The sequence below is a fragment of the Chlorocebus sabaeus genome, chromosome 25 (assembly GCF_047675955.1).
Source record: "Chlorocebus sabaeus isolate Y175 chromosome 25, mChlSab1.0.hap1, whole genome shotgun sequence".
Lineage (NCBI taxonomy): Eukaryota > Metazoa > Chordata > Mammalia > Primates > Cercopithecidae > Chlorocebus > Chlorocebus sabaeus.
In genome coordinates, this window is record NC_132928.1 from 57,992,166 (window position 1) to 58,010,402 (window position 18,237).

The window sequence follows — 18,237 nt, forward strand, 5'->3', positions numbered from 1 at the left end:
AATTAGTTGTGTATTTGTGCCATTGTTCTTAAATAGGATGAACACCTTCAACTCTCTACTTAGGGGATTGGGAGTTGCAACAAGATGTCTTAGAGATTTAGGGGTTCTTTCAGATCTGTTTGGACAGAAGAGAACTCTGCATGCCCAACTTGGTTGAGCTTCAGTCTTATATCCTCCAGTGGAATAATGTGTGGGAAGCACAGAACTCTGGGATGCTGTGAAAAATCTTGAAGTTTATGTGTGGGTAATCAGTGGGTGTACATAATGCTTTTAACCTGGGATGGAAGTTACTGTCATCAAGCTTAGTAATTGCTACTTGAATCTGAGAGTACTTGTGAATCCACCTATGTCTAAATGGGCCTTCATTTTGTTTTTATAGCAAATTTTTTAAAGAACTAGCTCAGTGATCGGAAAGGATAGAACTCTTTCAAAATTAAACATGACCGTGCCTCACTCCTCACTTATTACATTAGTTTGGGGACTTGTGTGGGGTAGAGGGCGGAGACCATTTCTGTGTATTGTAAAAAATTGTTAAAGCCCCCTACGCACTTCTTCCTTTTCCAACTAGAAACACAATTGCATATCTTCATTTATTTAAATATTTATACATTTAATGTTTATAACCGTCATGGACCCTTAATGACAGGCTACGTTTGGAGACATGCATCATTAGGCAGTTTCATTGTGTGAACATCATAGAGTACTTACACAAACCTACAGGGTGTAGTCTACTACACACCTAGGTTGTATGGTATGGCCTGTAGCTCCTAGGCTACAAACCCATACAGCGTGTGCCTGCACTCAATACTGTAGGTAATTATAACACAATGGTAAGTATCTGTGTGTCTAAACTTATCTAAACGTAGAAAACATGCAGTAAACATATGGTATTATAACTTACGGGACCACTGTTGTAAATGTGCTTTATCATTGACCAAAATGTTATGCAGCACATGTCTGCAGTAAGTAATCCAATGCACTTTAAACAGGTGTTTAGTTGTGAGGACCATGGATTTGCTTTATTTCTCTTTTTAAATATTTCATTGTTGTGACTTATTTCATAAAGTAATTTAAAATAACTTTTGGTCTTGTGGTTAGAGCCACAGAGGAGACTAAGACACTTAAAATAATTAAACATGTCCATGTTTGTGTACTCTGGAGTTAACTCCTGAATGAGAGCGGATAGCTGAGGACAGTTGTTACAATTTTAAGTTTAGGTTAAGTCTTTACTGAACAGCCTGAAATTTGGTTAAAACAGACCCCCATCATCTAATATAAAGGATGAACAAACAATCGAAAAACAGAAAACAATTTTTTCCTTTTTGCTTCCTGGTGAGTTCTTCAAAATATTCCCAGGTGTCCCCAGTTATCTTATACCCTGTTTAAGAAAAATCTGATGAGCAGTGAAGAATTCTACCCATTGAGCATCAGTATCTCTTAGAATATGCCCTACATTTCCATTCTGGAAACTAGGAATGTTTCATAAGCCTTTACCGTACCTGAGCAAAAGGTATGTTAAAAAGTATGTTAACATACCTCCTTTGTTAGCCTTCATGTATGAAATATATAGCAAAAGTAGGGTGCAGCGGTGTCTGTGCTGCCTCAATAGTCTGTTGAAAAGAAAAACTGATTATTTTTAGTGAAGCTGTTTAAATTCTGCACTTAATGAGCATGCTGACAGTACATTTAACTTGCTTATGGGTTGCATGTCAGAAGCAGGGCTAAAAGTAAGCTATCTTTAAATATTACTTTATATCATATTGTCTTTCATTATCTGAGTACTGAAGCCCACAAATGGAAAAACATTGCTATAAAGTCCTAAATTTAAATTTAATAGTTGAATAATTCTCTGAGAATTTGCTATTCTTTTTATGTCTAATGAAAGTTTCAAAAATTGTAAGTATTCTCAAAAGAAGGATAAATAATTGTTTAACTTTTTTAAACTAGTGTTCAGAATCAAGTGGATGAAGTTATTGATGTCATGCAAGAAAATATTACAAAGGTAATTGAGAGAGGGGAGAGACTAGATGAACTACAGGACAAATCAGGTACAGATCTTCATGTATTTCTTGATATTACTAATCTATTTGCTAGTTTTTTTCTTCTACTTATCTAGCCAGCATTTACAAATCTTGGCTTAGGAAACTGGTATTTGGTTCTTAAGTGTATGATTTTAATGGTTTAATTTTAACTCCTTTACTTTGAGTCATCTTATTGTTACATTATTTTTTAATTTTTCAGTGGAGAATGAAGAATTTAAAATTTCATTGTTGAAGAGTGAAGAGTAGAGCTGTTTTTTCTTTTGCACTTTGATGTTGATGAACTTTGTGTTTCTCACGATCTCAGGGCCGAAAGACCTACTCACTTTTCAACACTTGTTTCAAACTTATCTGCTATTTTTATTTTATGTTTCATTGGGTAACTTAGTCACCTTTCTTTACTTTCAGTCATTACACCTATAACCTATATACCTATACCTGGCATGTACTTGGCATTCAAATATTGTTTGAATGGTGAATGGCTGAATACCTGATTAATCTTTGACAGACTTTAAAAAAAGACAACCTCGCTTAGTCACTTTTCAAATGTATATTGTTTTCCTTTAAAATCAGTCACTTTTGATATCTTCTAAAAAGCTAACTTCTCTACATGTAATTTTTTTTCTAGAGGTGTGCCAAGTGTTTGAATTTTTAAAGAGTATTTTCTTATTAGAATTCCTAAGCTTATTTATAAGCATTAAGGCCCTAAAAAGACTTCTTAATTTTATAATAAAAAAGGATTGAGCAGCCGGGCGCAGTGGCTCAAGCCTGTAATCCCAGCACTTTGGGAGGCCGAGACGGGCGGATCACGAGGTCAGGAGATCAAGACCATCCTGGCTAACACAGTGAAACCCCGTCTCTACTAAAAAATACAAAAAACTAGCCGGGCGAGGTGGCGGGCACCTGTAGTCCCAGCTACTCGGGAGGCTGAGGCAGGAGAATGGCGCAAACCCAGGAGGCGGAGCTTGCAGTGAGCTGAGATCCGGCCACTGCACTCCAGCCTGGGCAACAGCGCGAGACTCCCTCTCAAAAAAAAAAAAAAAGGATTGAGCAAACTGATCTGCAAGCTGTTTTTTACTTTTTGTTTTTGTTTTTGTTTTTTTTATAATGTAGAATGCCAGAGTTTGTGGGTGGAAAAAAGGGAGAATGTTGTTTTCATGCTTAAAAGGGAATAAATTTGCAGAAGTAGAAATTAATATTTTCTTATCTTTGTGTGACTAGATAAAAGAATCCTGTTATGTCGTTTAATCCTTCTCTCCATCCTCTATGTGATATAGAAAGCTTATCGGATAATGCAACAGCTTTTAGCAACAGATCCAAACAACTTCGAAGGCAAATGTGGTGGCGCGGATGCAAAGTAAGTAAATCAGAAGCTCCTGGATAGATCGGTCAGCATCTGAAGTGGTATTCAAACACATGAAGGAAAAAGGACCTCTAGAGCATAACCTCTGTGAGAACAGGGCCTATAACTGTCCTGAGGCATGGTAGAAATTCAGTAGATACTTGTTAACTTAATTGCTTTTGGGATAGGGATAACTAAAATCAGTATGCCTAAAAGGATGTTTTCATAGATTTTTTTTCATGAGAGTAATCCACGTTTTATTAATATTTGGCTACCTCTAGACTTATTAACTTGTAACAAATATACATTTTTTTCTTGAAATTTACTGTTAGTACTTTTTTGGAGCAACCTCTAGCATTATATAGAGATATCAAAAAAATAAAGTGGGAGCTAGAGAAAAATATGACTTTTAGTTGAAAGGGGAAAAAATAACAGCAGCTTACATATCTGAATCTGTTAAGGCAAATGGAGTTAAGAAAAACCTCCACTTCCCTCATTATTCCAGAAAAATAAAAAGTAAAGGAAATTTTTAACATTTTTAACAAGGAAAACATTGAGAATCACTACATACTAATATACTCCTCCAAAACATTGTATAGAAATACATTTACTTCTTAAATCAACTGTGGCTACTAATCATTAACAGAAAATGTTTTTCATGTTATATAAGCAAATCTTTCCTTTTTTTCTGATTCTAGGTATAATTCTTTGCTTTGTTAAAAATTAGACAAGAACTGTTTTTAGTCTCTCATTTTCAAGTTTAGCAATAACTTTCTTTTCTTTCTTTCTTTATTTTTTTTTTGAGATAGAGTTTTGCTCTTGTTGCCCAGGCTGGAGTGTAATCTCCACCTCCAGGGTTCAAGTGATTCTCCTGCCTTAGCCTCGCGAGTAGCTTGGATTAACAGGCCTGCACCACCACACCTGGCTAATTTTGTTTTTTGTTGTTGTTGTTTTTTGTTTTTTTTAGTAGAGACGGGGTTTCTCCATGTTGATTAAGCTGGTCTTGAACTCCTGACCTCAGGTGATCCTCCTGCCTCGACCTCCCAAAGTGCTGAAATTACAGGCGTGAGCTACTGTGCCAGCCAGCAATAACTTTCTAAACCTGACTTAGCCATATGCTAAGGATTTTTTCCAAGAGTTACCTTGGATTTATTTATTTTTATCTGTCTACCTATTGAATCGTCCTACTTTCAGAAGTGGTACTGAGGAAAGAAACAAACCGTTTCATTTCTCCCCTTGTTCAGAATTTAAATTTTCTATTCAAAATTACTTATTCTTTAAAGAATGAATTTATTTTCTTTAAAGTCTTTTTCTTTTTCTTTTTCTTTTTTTTTTGGGGGGGGGGGGCAGTCTTGATGTGTCTCCCAAGCTGGAATGCAGTGGTGCAATCTCGGCTCACTGCAACCTCTGCCTCCCAGGTTCAAGTGATTCTCATGCCTCAACCTCACAAGTAGCCCAGGTTCAAGCAATTCTCCTGCCTTGGCCTCCCGAGTAGCTGGGATTACAGACATGTGCCACCACGCCTGGCAGATTTTTGTATTTTTAGTAGAGACGGGGTTTCACTGTGTTGGCCAGGCTGGTCTTGAACTTCTGGCCTCAAACAATCTGCCCACCTCAGCCTCCCAAAGTGCTGGATTACAGGCATGAGCCACCACACCTGGCCTAAAGCTTCTATATCTATAGAAATTTTCTATTCTATGGACTAATTTGGAAAAACAAAAAGTCCATGAACCATTCACCCCTTCTCTCCCCCAAACTCATGTACCCCATTCATGTATCCACAAAAAAGATGGTCATAATGAACACTTTGCCTAACTTTTTTTTTAACCATTTCTAAAAATGTTTGCTTTGTACTTTATGGGGTTTGGGTCAGAGGAATAGTGTGCTTTTGAGGAGGAAAAAACATTGAGTTATATTTTTAAATAGTCATCACCTTGAGGACCTCTGGAGACCATGAATAGCATTGACCATGTAATGAAAACCATTGTTCCATAACATAACAAAGACCATTTACAGTAGCAAGTATTCTTCATTTATTATTTTCTAATGCTTAGCTTCCTTCAATTTTACTGTACCCCATTAATACTTCATTGTGCTACTGTTCATCTGGGGCAGCCTCCCTGTGCCTGCCATTTTGTAGATTGACTTCTATAATGAGTAATTTCGGAAAGGTTTTAAGAAAAAGGATATAAGGGCAGAATACAGATCAGGAGTTTCCAGTGGCTAAGGGGAATGTGATGCAGTTGGAGACTGACAACAGGTCATGAGGAAACTTGTTGAGGGTGGTGGTGGAAATGTCCTATATTTGATGGTGCTCATGCCTATTAACAGCTGGATATATTTGTCAAAACCTATCAAAAGTACTTTTAGAGGATAAGTTTTATTCTGTGTAAAGTGTATCTCAATATACCTGGCTTTAAAAATAAATGAATTAATAAAATTATCCATGGGTGGGGAAAGAGAATCGCTAACACCTCTTTTAATGTATCTGGGGGGTTGTGAAGCTCTTATATGTTTAATGCCATACAGATTGTTGTTCATGAGCTTTGGACTTGCATGAATACAATACTGCCATTTGCAATTGTAAACATTTTCTGCCCAGTGTTAGAAACCCAAGGAAGAAAACTATTCATTGAGGTGTTTTTAAATTGATATTGATGTTCTCATTCAAATCTTAAGTAAAGCCAAACACACATTTAACGGCAAATTAATGTACATTTTAGGTAAGGTTGAAAAACTACTGTAGAAATTCCAAATTATTTTAGAAATGTTTCAGATTAATAAAAATGGATTAAAGTACTTTAGTTTATCGTATAATGTGGACCCAGACACCTACTAAAAATACAGCTCCTATCTCCAATCCCTTCTGATTCTCTTTCTACATTTTTTTGTTATCATAATAATTGTAATAGGCACTGGTATCCAGATTGCAAATCTTCCATATATTCTCTGGGTCACTTTGTTATAACATATTAAGGAGCTGACCAAGAACTGACCTTAAGGTTTCTTAACTACAAAACTGACACAGAATGCTCTTAGGCAAAGTTGCTTATTAAATGAGGCTATTCATAAATAATCTAAAATATATTCCTCAAAATGGAGATAAAAATGCCAAGAAGAAAGTAAGGGGAGAAAAAACTAACAGAATTCTCATTTACTTTGAAAAAAACTGCTATAAACTGCTACTTTATGTGTATTGAACCATTTTAATTGCATGGCCTATGTTATTCGTCATATCTTGACACTTGAACAGAGTTGCTAAAATATTGTATGTTTTCTCTGGTCTCACATTAGTAATAAGCGCATCAAATCATAGAGGTTCAAGCCCATGAAGGCTTTGATTGTTACTGTTTTCTCTGCAGTAAGCTTTTGACCAACAAAATCCAGTAAAGAAAAACACCTCAAATTTGGGGAACTCTGATTGTTTCCCAAAGAATGAAAAATAGCCTGCAAATTCATATGGGAAAAAATTTGAAGACATCTCAAGAAATGTGCCTATTTATTGAGATGATTTAGTATGACGCAGTAAATATAACAACAAATAGTCTTGACTTTATTAACGAGTCAAATATTAATATCTTTATATGGCCTTTTGTGTGTTGTAGATAAAAGCCATCATGGCTTTGGTTGCTGCTATCCTTTTGCTAGTGATTATCGGTAAGTATTTATTGGATTATTACTTCTTAGGGGAACATTTGTTTTAGAGTTCATTTTAATTCCCTTTTTATTTTCAGTTGACCTAGCATGTCTGAAGTCAGGATTGAGTAATGACTTCTGACCTGTCTCAGGAGCTCTTAGAATCTATAGATCTCTGAAAATGCTCTTAATATGTAAAATTTTATGTGACTATGTATATGTACCTTTTTATAGAGTGTCTATATCTTTTATCAGATTCTCAAAGGGAACTCCTGTTCTGCCCCCAACTCTTACCCCCAAATCCAGGGCTAAGTGATTTGTTCCAGGCCAAATCTGGTTCCTGTTACTAAGGTCTAAAATACTCATGTTCTACTTATTATTAACTCTCAGGAATGGCAGTTTGCATCTTGTAATATTGTTTTGAAAGGATACATCCAAATGCATTCTGCAGATGATTTTTGTTTGGTTTTTGTTTTGTTCTGCAGTTGAGCATAATTTCTATCATTAAAGCATGACTCCTTCCCTTCCTTTTTCCCTTAATATTCTTTTGAAAATCAGATCATTTTAAATATCTCTTTTTCTTCAAGGCCTCTCTACCTGTGGTTACAGAGGTTTTATGAAGATTTGGAAAGTATCTAAAAATAATCATTTGCAAAATTCTATTATGCTGTTTTTTTTTAAACAGAAAAAAATGTTTTATTACAAAGAAATACAGTCAATCCTCATTATTCATAGATTCTGTGTTTGCAAATCCACTTACCCAGGTAAAATTATCTGTAACCCCAAAATCAGTACTCATGGTGCTTTCACAGTCATTTACAAACATGTTCAGAGTAACAAAAAATTTAAGTCCCCCAACCCACACATCCCTAGCTGAGGTTAAACAAAGCCATTTCTGCCTTTTTATTTCAGCACTCATAACATAAACATGTTCTTTTTGTAGTCTATTTAGTACCACATTTTCTGCATTGCCGTGCTTTTCGTTGGTGATTTCACTGTTTAAAACAGCCCCCGTGTGTAGTGCTGAAGTGCTCTCTAGTGTTGCTCAGTACAAGCGAGCTGTGATGTGTCTTCCTGGAGAAAATACACAGTAGGCAAACTTTGTTCAGGCATGAGTTATAGTGCTTCTGGCCTTGAGCTCAGTGTTACTGAATCAATCATACGTATTAAATAAAATGTCTTTAAACAGAAACACATATAAAACAAGGTTATGTATTGATTGACAAAAATCTAGTAGCCAGAGACTCACAGGAACTTAACCTTGTATCTTCCCTAGCAGTAGTGGTTCAGTATTCACTAATTTCGTGTATGTAGTGACCTTATAGAAAATAACTACCTCAAAAACCAAGACTTAATCATGTATATATGGTGGGCAATTGGAAAATGTGAAATATTAAAAACAAAAAGAAAAATTCAACTATAATCTATAACTACAACACAGATAGCTACTACTACAAATATAACTATTATATATACTTCTCTTTTCCTATTAATATACAAGCATGTTTTTTTAAAAAACTAAGACTATATTATATGTACTTTCTAATATATTGTGAATATTTTCCCAGGTTATCAAAATTTTTAGTAATATTTTAACAGCAGATACAAGCTATGGCTATGCCATTATTTATTTAAGATGCCAATGTTAGACATTTAGGTTGTTTTATGATATTTTTTGCTTCTCCTTTCCCATTTATTATTTATTACCTCAGATAAAAGTTCAGTCAATCCTCATTACCCATTTCTAAAAGTAGACACAACTACATTTAGGAATATTGCTTCAAACATAGCATATATATATGATGTTGATATATTGCTTTTTTCATGTTTTCTCTTACAGTTCTTATAGTCATGAAATACCGTACTTGATTTGATGACAGAGATCTTCATTAAACAAGATCTGGGACAGTAATAAAAGATTGCTGCATAATTTAAATGAAACCTATGTGTATATAACTTTCAAAACTTCTTTTTCCAGAAACTAAGAGGCAAGTATCACTTCAAATTGGAACGTGGAGAATGTCCAATTATCTTCTCCCCTTCTAACAAAATGTTCTTTTAATAATTATGTTTAAGGCAAAGAGAACTAGCCTCTATTTTTCCATATTTCAAGGATCTAATTTGAAACTAGATACTTGCCAGTTCATTATTTGTGTATATAAACACTGATGATAATATTTCATACTAGTAATTTAATGGCATAAGGACTTGCATTATTGCAATAGGGAGTGGGTCATGCTGGGGGTCAGGAAACCTGTGTAGAGTACCAAATTATATGCTGAAAGAGATGCATAACCATTCTGTCAATATTTGCAGAAATATCATTCTTTTCATATTACAGTTGTTTTGCAAGCAATTTCCATATTTATAGTTGTAACAAAAGCTAAATGTTGTAAATGTTGCCTTCAGCTATAACTAAAAACATTCCAGTAAATATATTTTTGACTGTGTAAGAGAATGTGTAATTTTTTTGGCATTTGGATTATGGAAATGGAAATTTTTAAACAGTGTGAAAAAACATAGTATGGCACCATAAAACTGGACATAATAAAGTTATTGAAGAGTGTCACTGGAGTATTTGAAAATGACCAATATATAGCTGCCAGTCATGGTCCAGTCTGTTTTCAGTTAAACTCCAATAAAGAGAGATGAGTCAGTCCTAATGTGAGTAAATGAAATTCACAGGTAACTTACTCCTTAATTTTATTTTAGTTAATAGCCTCTAACTTCCAACTATCTCATTTACCAAAAGTATGAAAAGTAGCAAAACCATCTATTAATACTTTGAATTTTATATCTTTGCATTTCCCGTTCATCCTTGAGGAGATGTATGTTGCACAATCAAGTTTTGCATCAGCCAACAATAATGAGTAGTAGAAAGTCAGGAACCTAGGTATATATATATATATATATATATACAGGATAATCAGTCAGTCAGTAACCAGATGCTAGAGAGTGACCATTAACCTAAGCCTGTTTTTATAATAAAAAAATGTGTTAACTTTAAAATATGCCAACCTCCTTGCGTCTTTTAAACAAGTCAGAGTGAAAATACATTGTCCCCTAAGGTGTGGAGAGAGAAGCTTTATAATAAAATTAGTGATTCTGCAGAAACTTGTGCACTGGATATCTTGAGAATATGAATATAAAACTCCCTAAATTAAAAATAGGGTTAATAGAAATTACCAGTATTTAAATAGGGAAAAATGATTTTATGTTTATTTTATTTGAGTTTTATTTCTTTGGTCATCTTAATGCGAAATGAATAAAGCATAGAATCTGGGTTTGGTGTTTTGTTTTTTGTTTTTTGTCTGTTTTTAAAATTCTACAGGATTATTACTAGGAGGCAAAAAATGTTGTTTAGAATGGAAAGAAATTTGAAGAGAGAAAGCAGACTGAGACACTCAAGACACCTGCAAGTTATCTAAGAAGATCTAAATAGAATTTCTAAACTTTATAGTTTGCTTAGAGCATTAAGGAGGAGATAAAGGTCTTACATACTATAGCATATTGTCTCTGGTCTCTATGCTCTTTGTAAATGTCAATGTAAATGGCGTCTGAACTGCTAATAAATCTTTTAACAAGATACCCAGAAAAATGAGCATTTTTAGAATTTCAGTAGCTAATAATTCAGAAATGGAAATATTTTAACTGAATGGACAGACTCAGTCCTAACATTTGTATGTATGTTCTTTATTTGAATTGGAACTAGGCTTGTAAGTTTTAATTTTCCATTAGTTGATGTAGAAATCCGGTTCCTCCATAATATCTACAAGTGAAGATGACGATTACTTCTCAAAAAGCATCCATATTTCCAGTGTTTCTTTTAATAAAGTATGCCACTTTTAAATAAATTACAAAAAGTAAAATTATAAATTTTTTAAAGTTTAAATAAGTAAAAGTAATATTTATTTGACAATATATATGTCACTGTCTTTGTAATTTAAACATATTGTTACCTGGGATATGGGTAACAGACATATCACTCATGGAACTTTGTAGTAGTGATGGCTTGGTTTGTAGTTTGTCATTTCATCTTTCTTGGTCTTGATTAATCCTGAAATCCTTAAAATGGCTGGCATGGTTATGACTTTATTGTGGTAACCTCAGAGATGTAAGCCCTCTTATGATCAAAAACAGAAGAAAAAATACATTGTTCAAACTGATGCCAGGCCTACCTTCATTACCTCCCTTAATTACTGTTTTTCTCATTCAGCTCAGATCATCCTGCACTTGAAAGATGAAGTTTTACCATCATCAAAACTATCATTATTTAACAACAAGTGAAGATCAACAGAAAAATTCAAGTAGCTTTGCAAATACTAGTTGATTCTCAGTGAAATCACGTCACTATTTTCATGCCTGAATCCATACCCTTGTGATTTATGTTTAATTACAGAAGCCTATTGCCTTGCAGCAATTTCGTTGTTATAATACTGATAATTAGTTACTCCTTCTTATTATAACTCAGTAATACCTGTGGTCGTTTGGTTCCTCTATCCTGACAAAGTTCACTGGAAATTGCCCTCAGATTTTATAAACTGGGGGATTTCTTAATTAGATGAAAGTTCACTATTAAAGATGGAATATTATATAAGATGGAGGAAGTGTAATTAATACACATGAGATATAGAAATACTTTGTTAGCCCTCCTATAGATTGCCTATTTTAGTCTTTCTGTGCATTTCAGTACTCTGTATTAGAAAATTATAACTTCAGCACTTTTGATAGCAAAAATTGGCATCTTTCAATTCTGTATAGTATGTGGGTATCCTGTAAATGATAATACATGTACAGACTGAGAAGGCAGGAATATAATATAAAGAAATTGAAATCTCTCATTGCCAGTATACTCTAAAACAGGCTTGATGCCTTGTCAGCATCATTGCCCACATTGACTCTGTAATCTGTATATACACTATGATTAGAAAATATGCAAGAAATTGTTTTTCCATGTCAAGAACAAATGCCAATAGAAGATGTCCCCTTAATTGTATTGTCAGAGTATTACTATGTCAAGGATGACTGTTCTGTTAACCTAATTTTGTGTTTTCACATGGAAATGTGATTGGACTCCATTTTTCTGTGAGTTGAGAGTAAGAGCATAAGTCAGTTTGAAAGCATTTACAAGTTTGTTTTAGAATGTAGTGTAGGGCTTATATTTGTGCAGGAAATTGCCACAAAGCAGTGGAAAGACACTGGATTCTAAGGGCTGAAAGGTGCTCTACTTCTTGTTTTTTCCCATGTTGTAGACAAATGACATCATGCCTTAGATTGATGTAGAGTTTAGGTCCTCTTTAATACTCTGATGTTAGTCTTATTCTGACTTCTTTTTCTGGAAACCAAGTAGAATTAGGGATGGGAACACAAATGCATTTATTCTGGCTCCTGTTTTATTCCATGAAGCTTCTTGGAACAAATCAGTAGGAACTGAAAAGAAAGCATGACCAACCCAGTTACAGGGGATAAATGTAAGCTTGTGAAAGTAAGCACCACACCATGTTTATGTCTCCCCAGCACCCAGCACAGTGCTGTGTACCTTGGCAGATGCTAGATAAATGTGTGTTGAATGAATGTGCCTATGAAGCCACAAAGATGCCACATGTTAGTATATCAGTGAGAGCTGATTCCATAGTGCTCCCTGGACAAGCAACATGAGCCTTTCGCTTTTGCCTGGATATAGTGGTGTTCTTCTGCTGTAACTGGGTGTGGAAAAACTCTGGCTTTATGGTATTCCATTAGGTTCTTTTCATTTAAAGTAGTCTTAAATCAAAGTATCAAATATTTTAAAGCCACAAAGTAGATTACATAATTAGCAGAGATTTTAGTCAGTAAAATGTTAGAAATCAAACTGTAAGAAAACTCAAGCCGTTTATTTTGTGTCTTGGGTATCTGTCATTATTTTAAATTCCACGCTCCCTTACTTAATCACTTTGGTAAGTGCCTTTGATGTTTGTTTTGAGATGCATAGTGGGAGATGAGTAAATGTGAATGTCATGTGCCCTGTTCCCTAGCTTCTCGATTCCTCATAACCATTTCTACCAGTGTTGGCAAAGTTTAGTCCTTTGTGTTAATATCAGAAATGTATTTGTAGCCCCTCCATAGTGAACAGTGAAATAAACTATTTCATAGAAAACAAAAATTAAGCACTTTGGCTTATTCAATATGTGTTACCTGTTGCCTTAACTTCAAAGCATAGCTTATTTAATAATAACATCTGGATAATCACCCCTGATTTAATCTATCCTATTTTCCCAATAAAGTGCAATGGAGGAAAAATAAGAAAAAGAAAAGGCATTCTTTCACCAAAACTTATGCCTGATACTGACGAAATCTAAGAGGAATTTCTCAGTGATTTTTAACTTAGTATAGCAATGTCTTTATCTCAGTCAATAGTGTGTAAGAGAGGAAGGCATGTAAGTGTCTGTAAACTTACATGCCCCAATCAGAAAACCTAGTCCTGTCCCTCAGCTGCCTGGTGCTTTAGGCAACCAGAGTAATGTTCATTCTCTCTAGCCTCCCTCCATCCACACACTAAACTGTGTCTTTTTGTTTTTGTTTTTGAGACAGGATCTTGTTCTGTCTCCCAGGTTGAAGTGCAGTGGCGCGATCACAACTCACTGCAGCCTTGAACTCCTGGGCTCAAGCCATCCTCCCACCTCAGTTCTCCCAAGTGGCTGGGACTACAGGCATGCACCACCATGCCCAGCTAAGTTTTTAATTTTTTTATAGACAGGGTCTCACTATGTTACCCAGGCTGGTCTCAAATTCCTAGACTACTGCCATCCTTCTGCCTCAGTGTCCCAAAATGCTACAATTACAGGTATGAGCCACCACACCAGGCCTTTATTGTCTTAATACTACAAAAAGGCATGGGAGGGGAGATGACATTGGAGGCACATTGTACCCTGAGATAGTCTCCACAAATAAAGTGCTGTAGTCAGAAATGGAGATGGGAAGCAGCCTGGTAAGTGCACTCTGAGAATGATGGTGTTTACAATCCACCATTCAACAGATGAGAGAACCAGGCAGGAAGATCAGATACTACCTGAATCCAACAGAATCATACTTAGTGTGCCCATCACACACTAACAATTGCTGAGGAGCTGTGACTATCGGCCTGCTTTTCAGTTGTCAGTATAAGAAGGGATTCTGACTAGCAGGCAAAGACTGAGCAGTCAGTGGTGGTGCACTTACCCTATTTTTTGAGTAACTGGGCAAGATCTCATCTGAGGATGTCTAAGAAGATGCTCATGGACCTGTGAGTAACATTGTAAAAACACAGAAAAGAGAACATCCTGCCAATCATTCCCAGCAACATACTCTGTCTTCTTTAAAAAGCTCCATCTCTTCTCTCCACTTCCCCCCAGCCCCCTGCCAAATTCCACTATAGATATATACATACACACATCTATACATCCATACATTTTTTTCTTTTTTCTTTTCTTTTTAGAGGCAAGGTCTCGCTCTAGCATGTAAGCTGGAGTGCAGTGGCACAATCATAGCCCACTGCAGCCTTGAACTCCCAAGTGATCCTCCTGCCTCAGCCTCCCGAGTAAATGGGGTTACAGGCATGAGCCAATGCAACCAGCCCTCATTGCTATACATTTTTGATAATTGTCCTCTTCCTGACATATACTTTCCTGTGGCAGAATTTAGAGAGGCAGAATAGTATATGACTAGTATAGTAGAAATAACATGGGTGCTGAAATCATGGGCTCTGGGTTTTTGTTTGTTGGTTTGTTTGTTTTTAGAGACGGGTTCTCACTATGTTGCCCAGGCTGGTCTTGAACTCCTGGGCTCAAGTGGTCCTCCCACTTTGGCCTCCCAAAGTGCTGGGATTATAGGAGTAAAGTACCATGCCTGGCTACAGGGAATTTTTTGTCTTGTTTTTGAGACAAGGTCTCACTCTGTCACCCAAGCTGGAGTACAGTGGCACAATCATAGCTCATTGCAGCCTTGAACTCCTGGGCTCAAGCACTCCTCCTGTCTCCGTCTCACTTGTAGCTAGCATTACAGGAGCATGCCACCACGCCTGGCTCCACTCCATATCTTTACTCCTCTTCATAGTAATAGTCCTTGAAAGATTTCAGTATACTTGCTATTTCCAGTTTTTTTGTTTATTCTCCTAAACAGTTCAGTCAAGATTTTCCCTCCACACTCCACCAGACTTACTCTTGGGAAGGTGACCAGTGACCTCTGCATTGCTAGATCCAGTGGTCCATTGTCAGCCCTGATCTCTGTGCAGCAGCATCATTTGATGCAGTTAATTACTCTCTTCTCCTTCATAAGTGCTTCCAGGGCTTTGTTTCTTCTTGCCCTCATGGTGGTTCCTCCTGTTCTCCTCAGGTCTTAATATCGGAGTGTCCAGGATTCAGGCTCTTGGTCCAGTCTTTATACACATCCCCTTAGAAAGCTTACCTAATTGTGTCATTCGAAATCACATCTTCGTGCTGACAAATCTCAAGTTGTTGTCTCCCACTTGACTTCCCTTGAATTTGGAGTCATCCAGTACTCTTTTTGATGTCTTTATTATTTCAAGTTTAGCATGTCCCAAACGCATTCCAGTCTCCTTTCATAGACCTCCTCCACATGCATTCTGCCCCATCTCAGTTGATGGCAACTGAATCCTTCCAATTACTTAGACCAAAAACTGTGGAGTCATACTGACTTCATAATTTCTCTCTCAACTCACCTCTAATTCATCAGGAAATCCTCTGGTGCTACCTTTAAAATATCTTTAGAATCTGACCAGTTCGCACTGCCTACATCATGACCACCTGGTCCTTTCCTACCATCATCTCTCACCTGGAATACTGCAGTAGCTTTCTAACTGGTCTCAGGCTTCTACTCTTCCCCCTCTCCCCAGAGTCTGTTCTCAACAGAATGGTGAAAATAATTCTTTCAAAATGTAATCAGATTATGCCATTGCTTTGCTCAAAACTCTTCAATGGCTTCCCATCTTCCTCGGAGTGAAAGCCAAAATTCTTTCAGTGGCCTACAGGGTCTCGTGATGCATCCCCAGGTCACCTTGCTGAACTTTGCCCTTGTCTTTGCCTTCTTTGATGTGCTGCAGCCACACCAGCCTCTTTGCTGTTCCTCAGACAAATCAGCTCCAGGCCTTGGACTTGCTGTTTCTCCTGCCAGAAAAGCCCTTCCTCCTCAACCACTGCGTGAACAGTTCTCTTGAATGACTTTCTCAAAATCTCCCCGAGTACACCATCCAATCCGTTTACCCTCTGTTTTTCCAGAACATTCTAACATTCCAGAATTTTCTCTGATATATCCCAAACCACTCACTACAACAGCAAGTGTCATAATGAGTGCAAAAATAATTATTGAATGTATTAATTATCCTGAAGATGCAAAGGAAGATGGTAGTTTTGAAAATGATGTACTACAAGAACTAAATTGATTTTGAGCACCTCAGCATCTGCAGCAGGATGAAACTGATGCTTTTGGAATTCCAAAAGTCATAAAGAGAGAAAAGGCAAGAAAAAAAGTACAATTAAATGTGTTATGTAGACAATTAGGTCAGCCATAAGGGGAGCAAGTTAAAATAATTTGCCAGGAAACAAATTGCAACACAAACATTAAGCCCTTCACTGAAGCAGTGAGGAGTAGAATTGATTGAAGAAAATCAGTAATGCAGAAGAGAGGTTCAAGAAGCTGCCACAGAACACAGAGGAAAAAGATCAAAACTGTAAATGGACAGTGTGATGTTAGATCTAGGAGACCAAAAAAAAGACTACTAAGAATTTACATAGTGTTCCTGTGGAAGAAATCCAAAAAGAGTGGAACAGAGAAGTCATCAAAAAACATAAGCTTTTATAAAGTCCTTCGGGAGAAAACAAAATTGTCAAAAGACACAGTAAGCTACATTGTAGTAGAGTATATGAATTATAAGATTAAAGGGGTAAATTCTATAAGCATTGACACCTGAAAAATGTGTTACCTACAAGGAAGCAAAAATTAAGCTTACCTCTGTCTTTTCTGCCACTGAATTATACAATACTAAAATAGCATCTGTCGATTTTTGAGAGGATATAGCTGTGACTCAAGAATTTTTATACCAAATCAGTTGTCACTTAAGAATGAAAACCATTGAGGATTCTATGGACCATTGGAAAAATTTTCAAAAAGAACGCAAACCAGGCTGGGCCCAGTGGCTCACACCTGTAATTCTAACACTTTGGGAGGCTGAAGCAGGAGGATCACTTGAGCCCAGGAGTTTGAGACCAGCCTGGACAACACAGTGAGACCCTGTCTCTACAAAAATTTTAAAAATTAGCCAAGCATGGTGGCACATGCCTGGAGTCCCAGCGACTCAGGAGGCTGAGGTGGGAGAATCATTTGAGCTCTGGAATTCAAGGCTGCATTGAGCCATGATGGCACCATTGCATTCCAGCCTGGGTGACAGAGCAATACCCTGTCTTAAAAAAAAAGAAAAAATGAAAACCACAAACACAATATTCTTAAAATATGAGAGTTCAGAAAACATAACGTCCTTGTCTCTTTTCTTGATAAAAACATTACTGGAAAATTTACGTTATACAGGCAGCTAAGAGAGAAATCAAAATTGAGAGTTCGAAAACAGACAATTCTTCTACTTGAAACCCTTTGATGAAGTCTCATTGCACTTACAGTGAAGACTGAACTGCTTACCTTCCTTGATCTCATCAGTTACTACCAGGGTAGCATTCTGTTTTACGTCAAAGGACACTCAAAATAACTCAAGGAGAATTTAATAAAGGTAAATTTATAAAGGTGGTAGGGCTTAAAGAAACTACAAAGGATAGTACAGCTTGAAGGGTTGAGGGAAGGCAGAGGTTACCAACACCTGGAAGGACAAAGTCACATGAAGAGGGCTACCTTGACTTTTGGCCAAGGGATACAGCCAGCCTAAGGTGATCTTACAGGGAGGACACCAGGGGAATAAATAACCTGGCCTAGTTGTTTTATTCCCTGTGATCTGGTGCTAGGACCTCCCTATTATTTTTATATATATAAATATATATATATATATATATATATATATATATAATTTTTTTTTTTTTTGGAGATAAAGTTTTACTCTTTCTCCCCGACTGGAGTGCAGTGGTGCAATCTCAGCTCACTGCTAACTCCGCCTCCCAGGTTCAAGCAATTCACCTGCCTCTGCTTCCTGAGTAGCTGGGATTACAGGCACGCGCCACACACCAGGCTAATTTTTGTTTTTTT

The 18,237-nt window shown here is 36.5% G+C and overlaps 1 protein-coding gene across 4 annotated transcripts in view; it reads left to right on the top strand.

Moving 5' to 3' along the window:
• The window catches only part of VAMP4 (vesicle associated membrane protein 4), a 44,665-nt gene extending 31,502 nt beyond the window's left edge, over positions 1-13,163 (top strand). For 3 of the 4 annotated variants that reach the window (XM_007989515.3, XM_007989516.3, XM_073011794.1), the window contains exons 5-8: positions 1,948-2,048; positions 3,317-3,396; positions 6,987-7,038; positions 8,858-13,014. In XM_007989515.3, the coding sequence (XP_007987706.2) occupies positions 1,948-2,048; positions 3,317-3,396; positions 6,987-7,038; positions 8,858-8,886 (262 nt within the window). In that variant the 3' untranslated portion in view covers positions 8,887-13,014. Of the gene's footprint in view, positions 1-1,947; positions 2,049-3,316; positions 3,397-6,986; positions 7,039-8,857 lie in introns of all 4 variants that reach the window. The other variant, XR_005236153.2, reaches the window with a different exon arrangement.
• Positions 13,164-18,237: the final 5,074 nt, after the last annotated feature.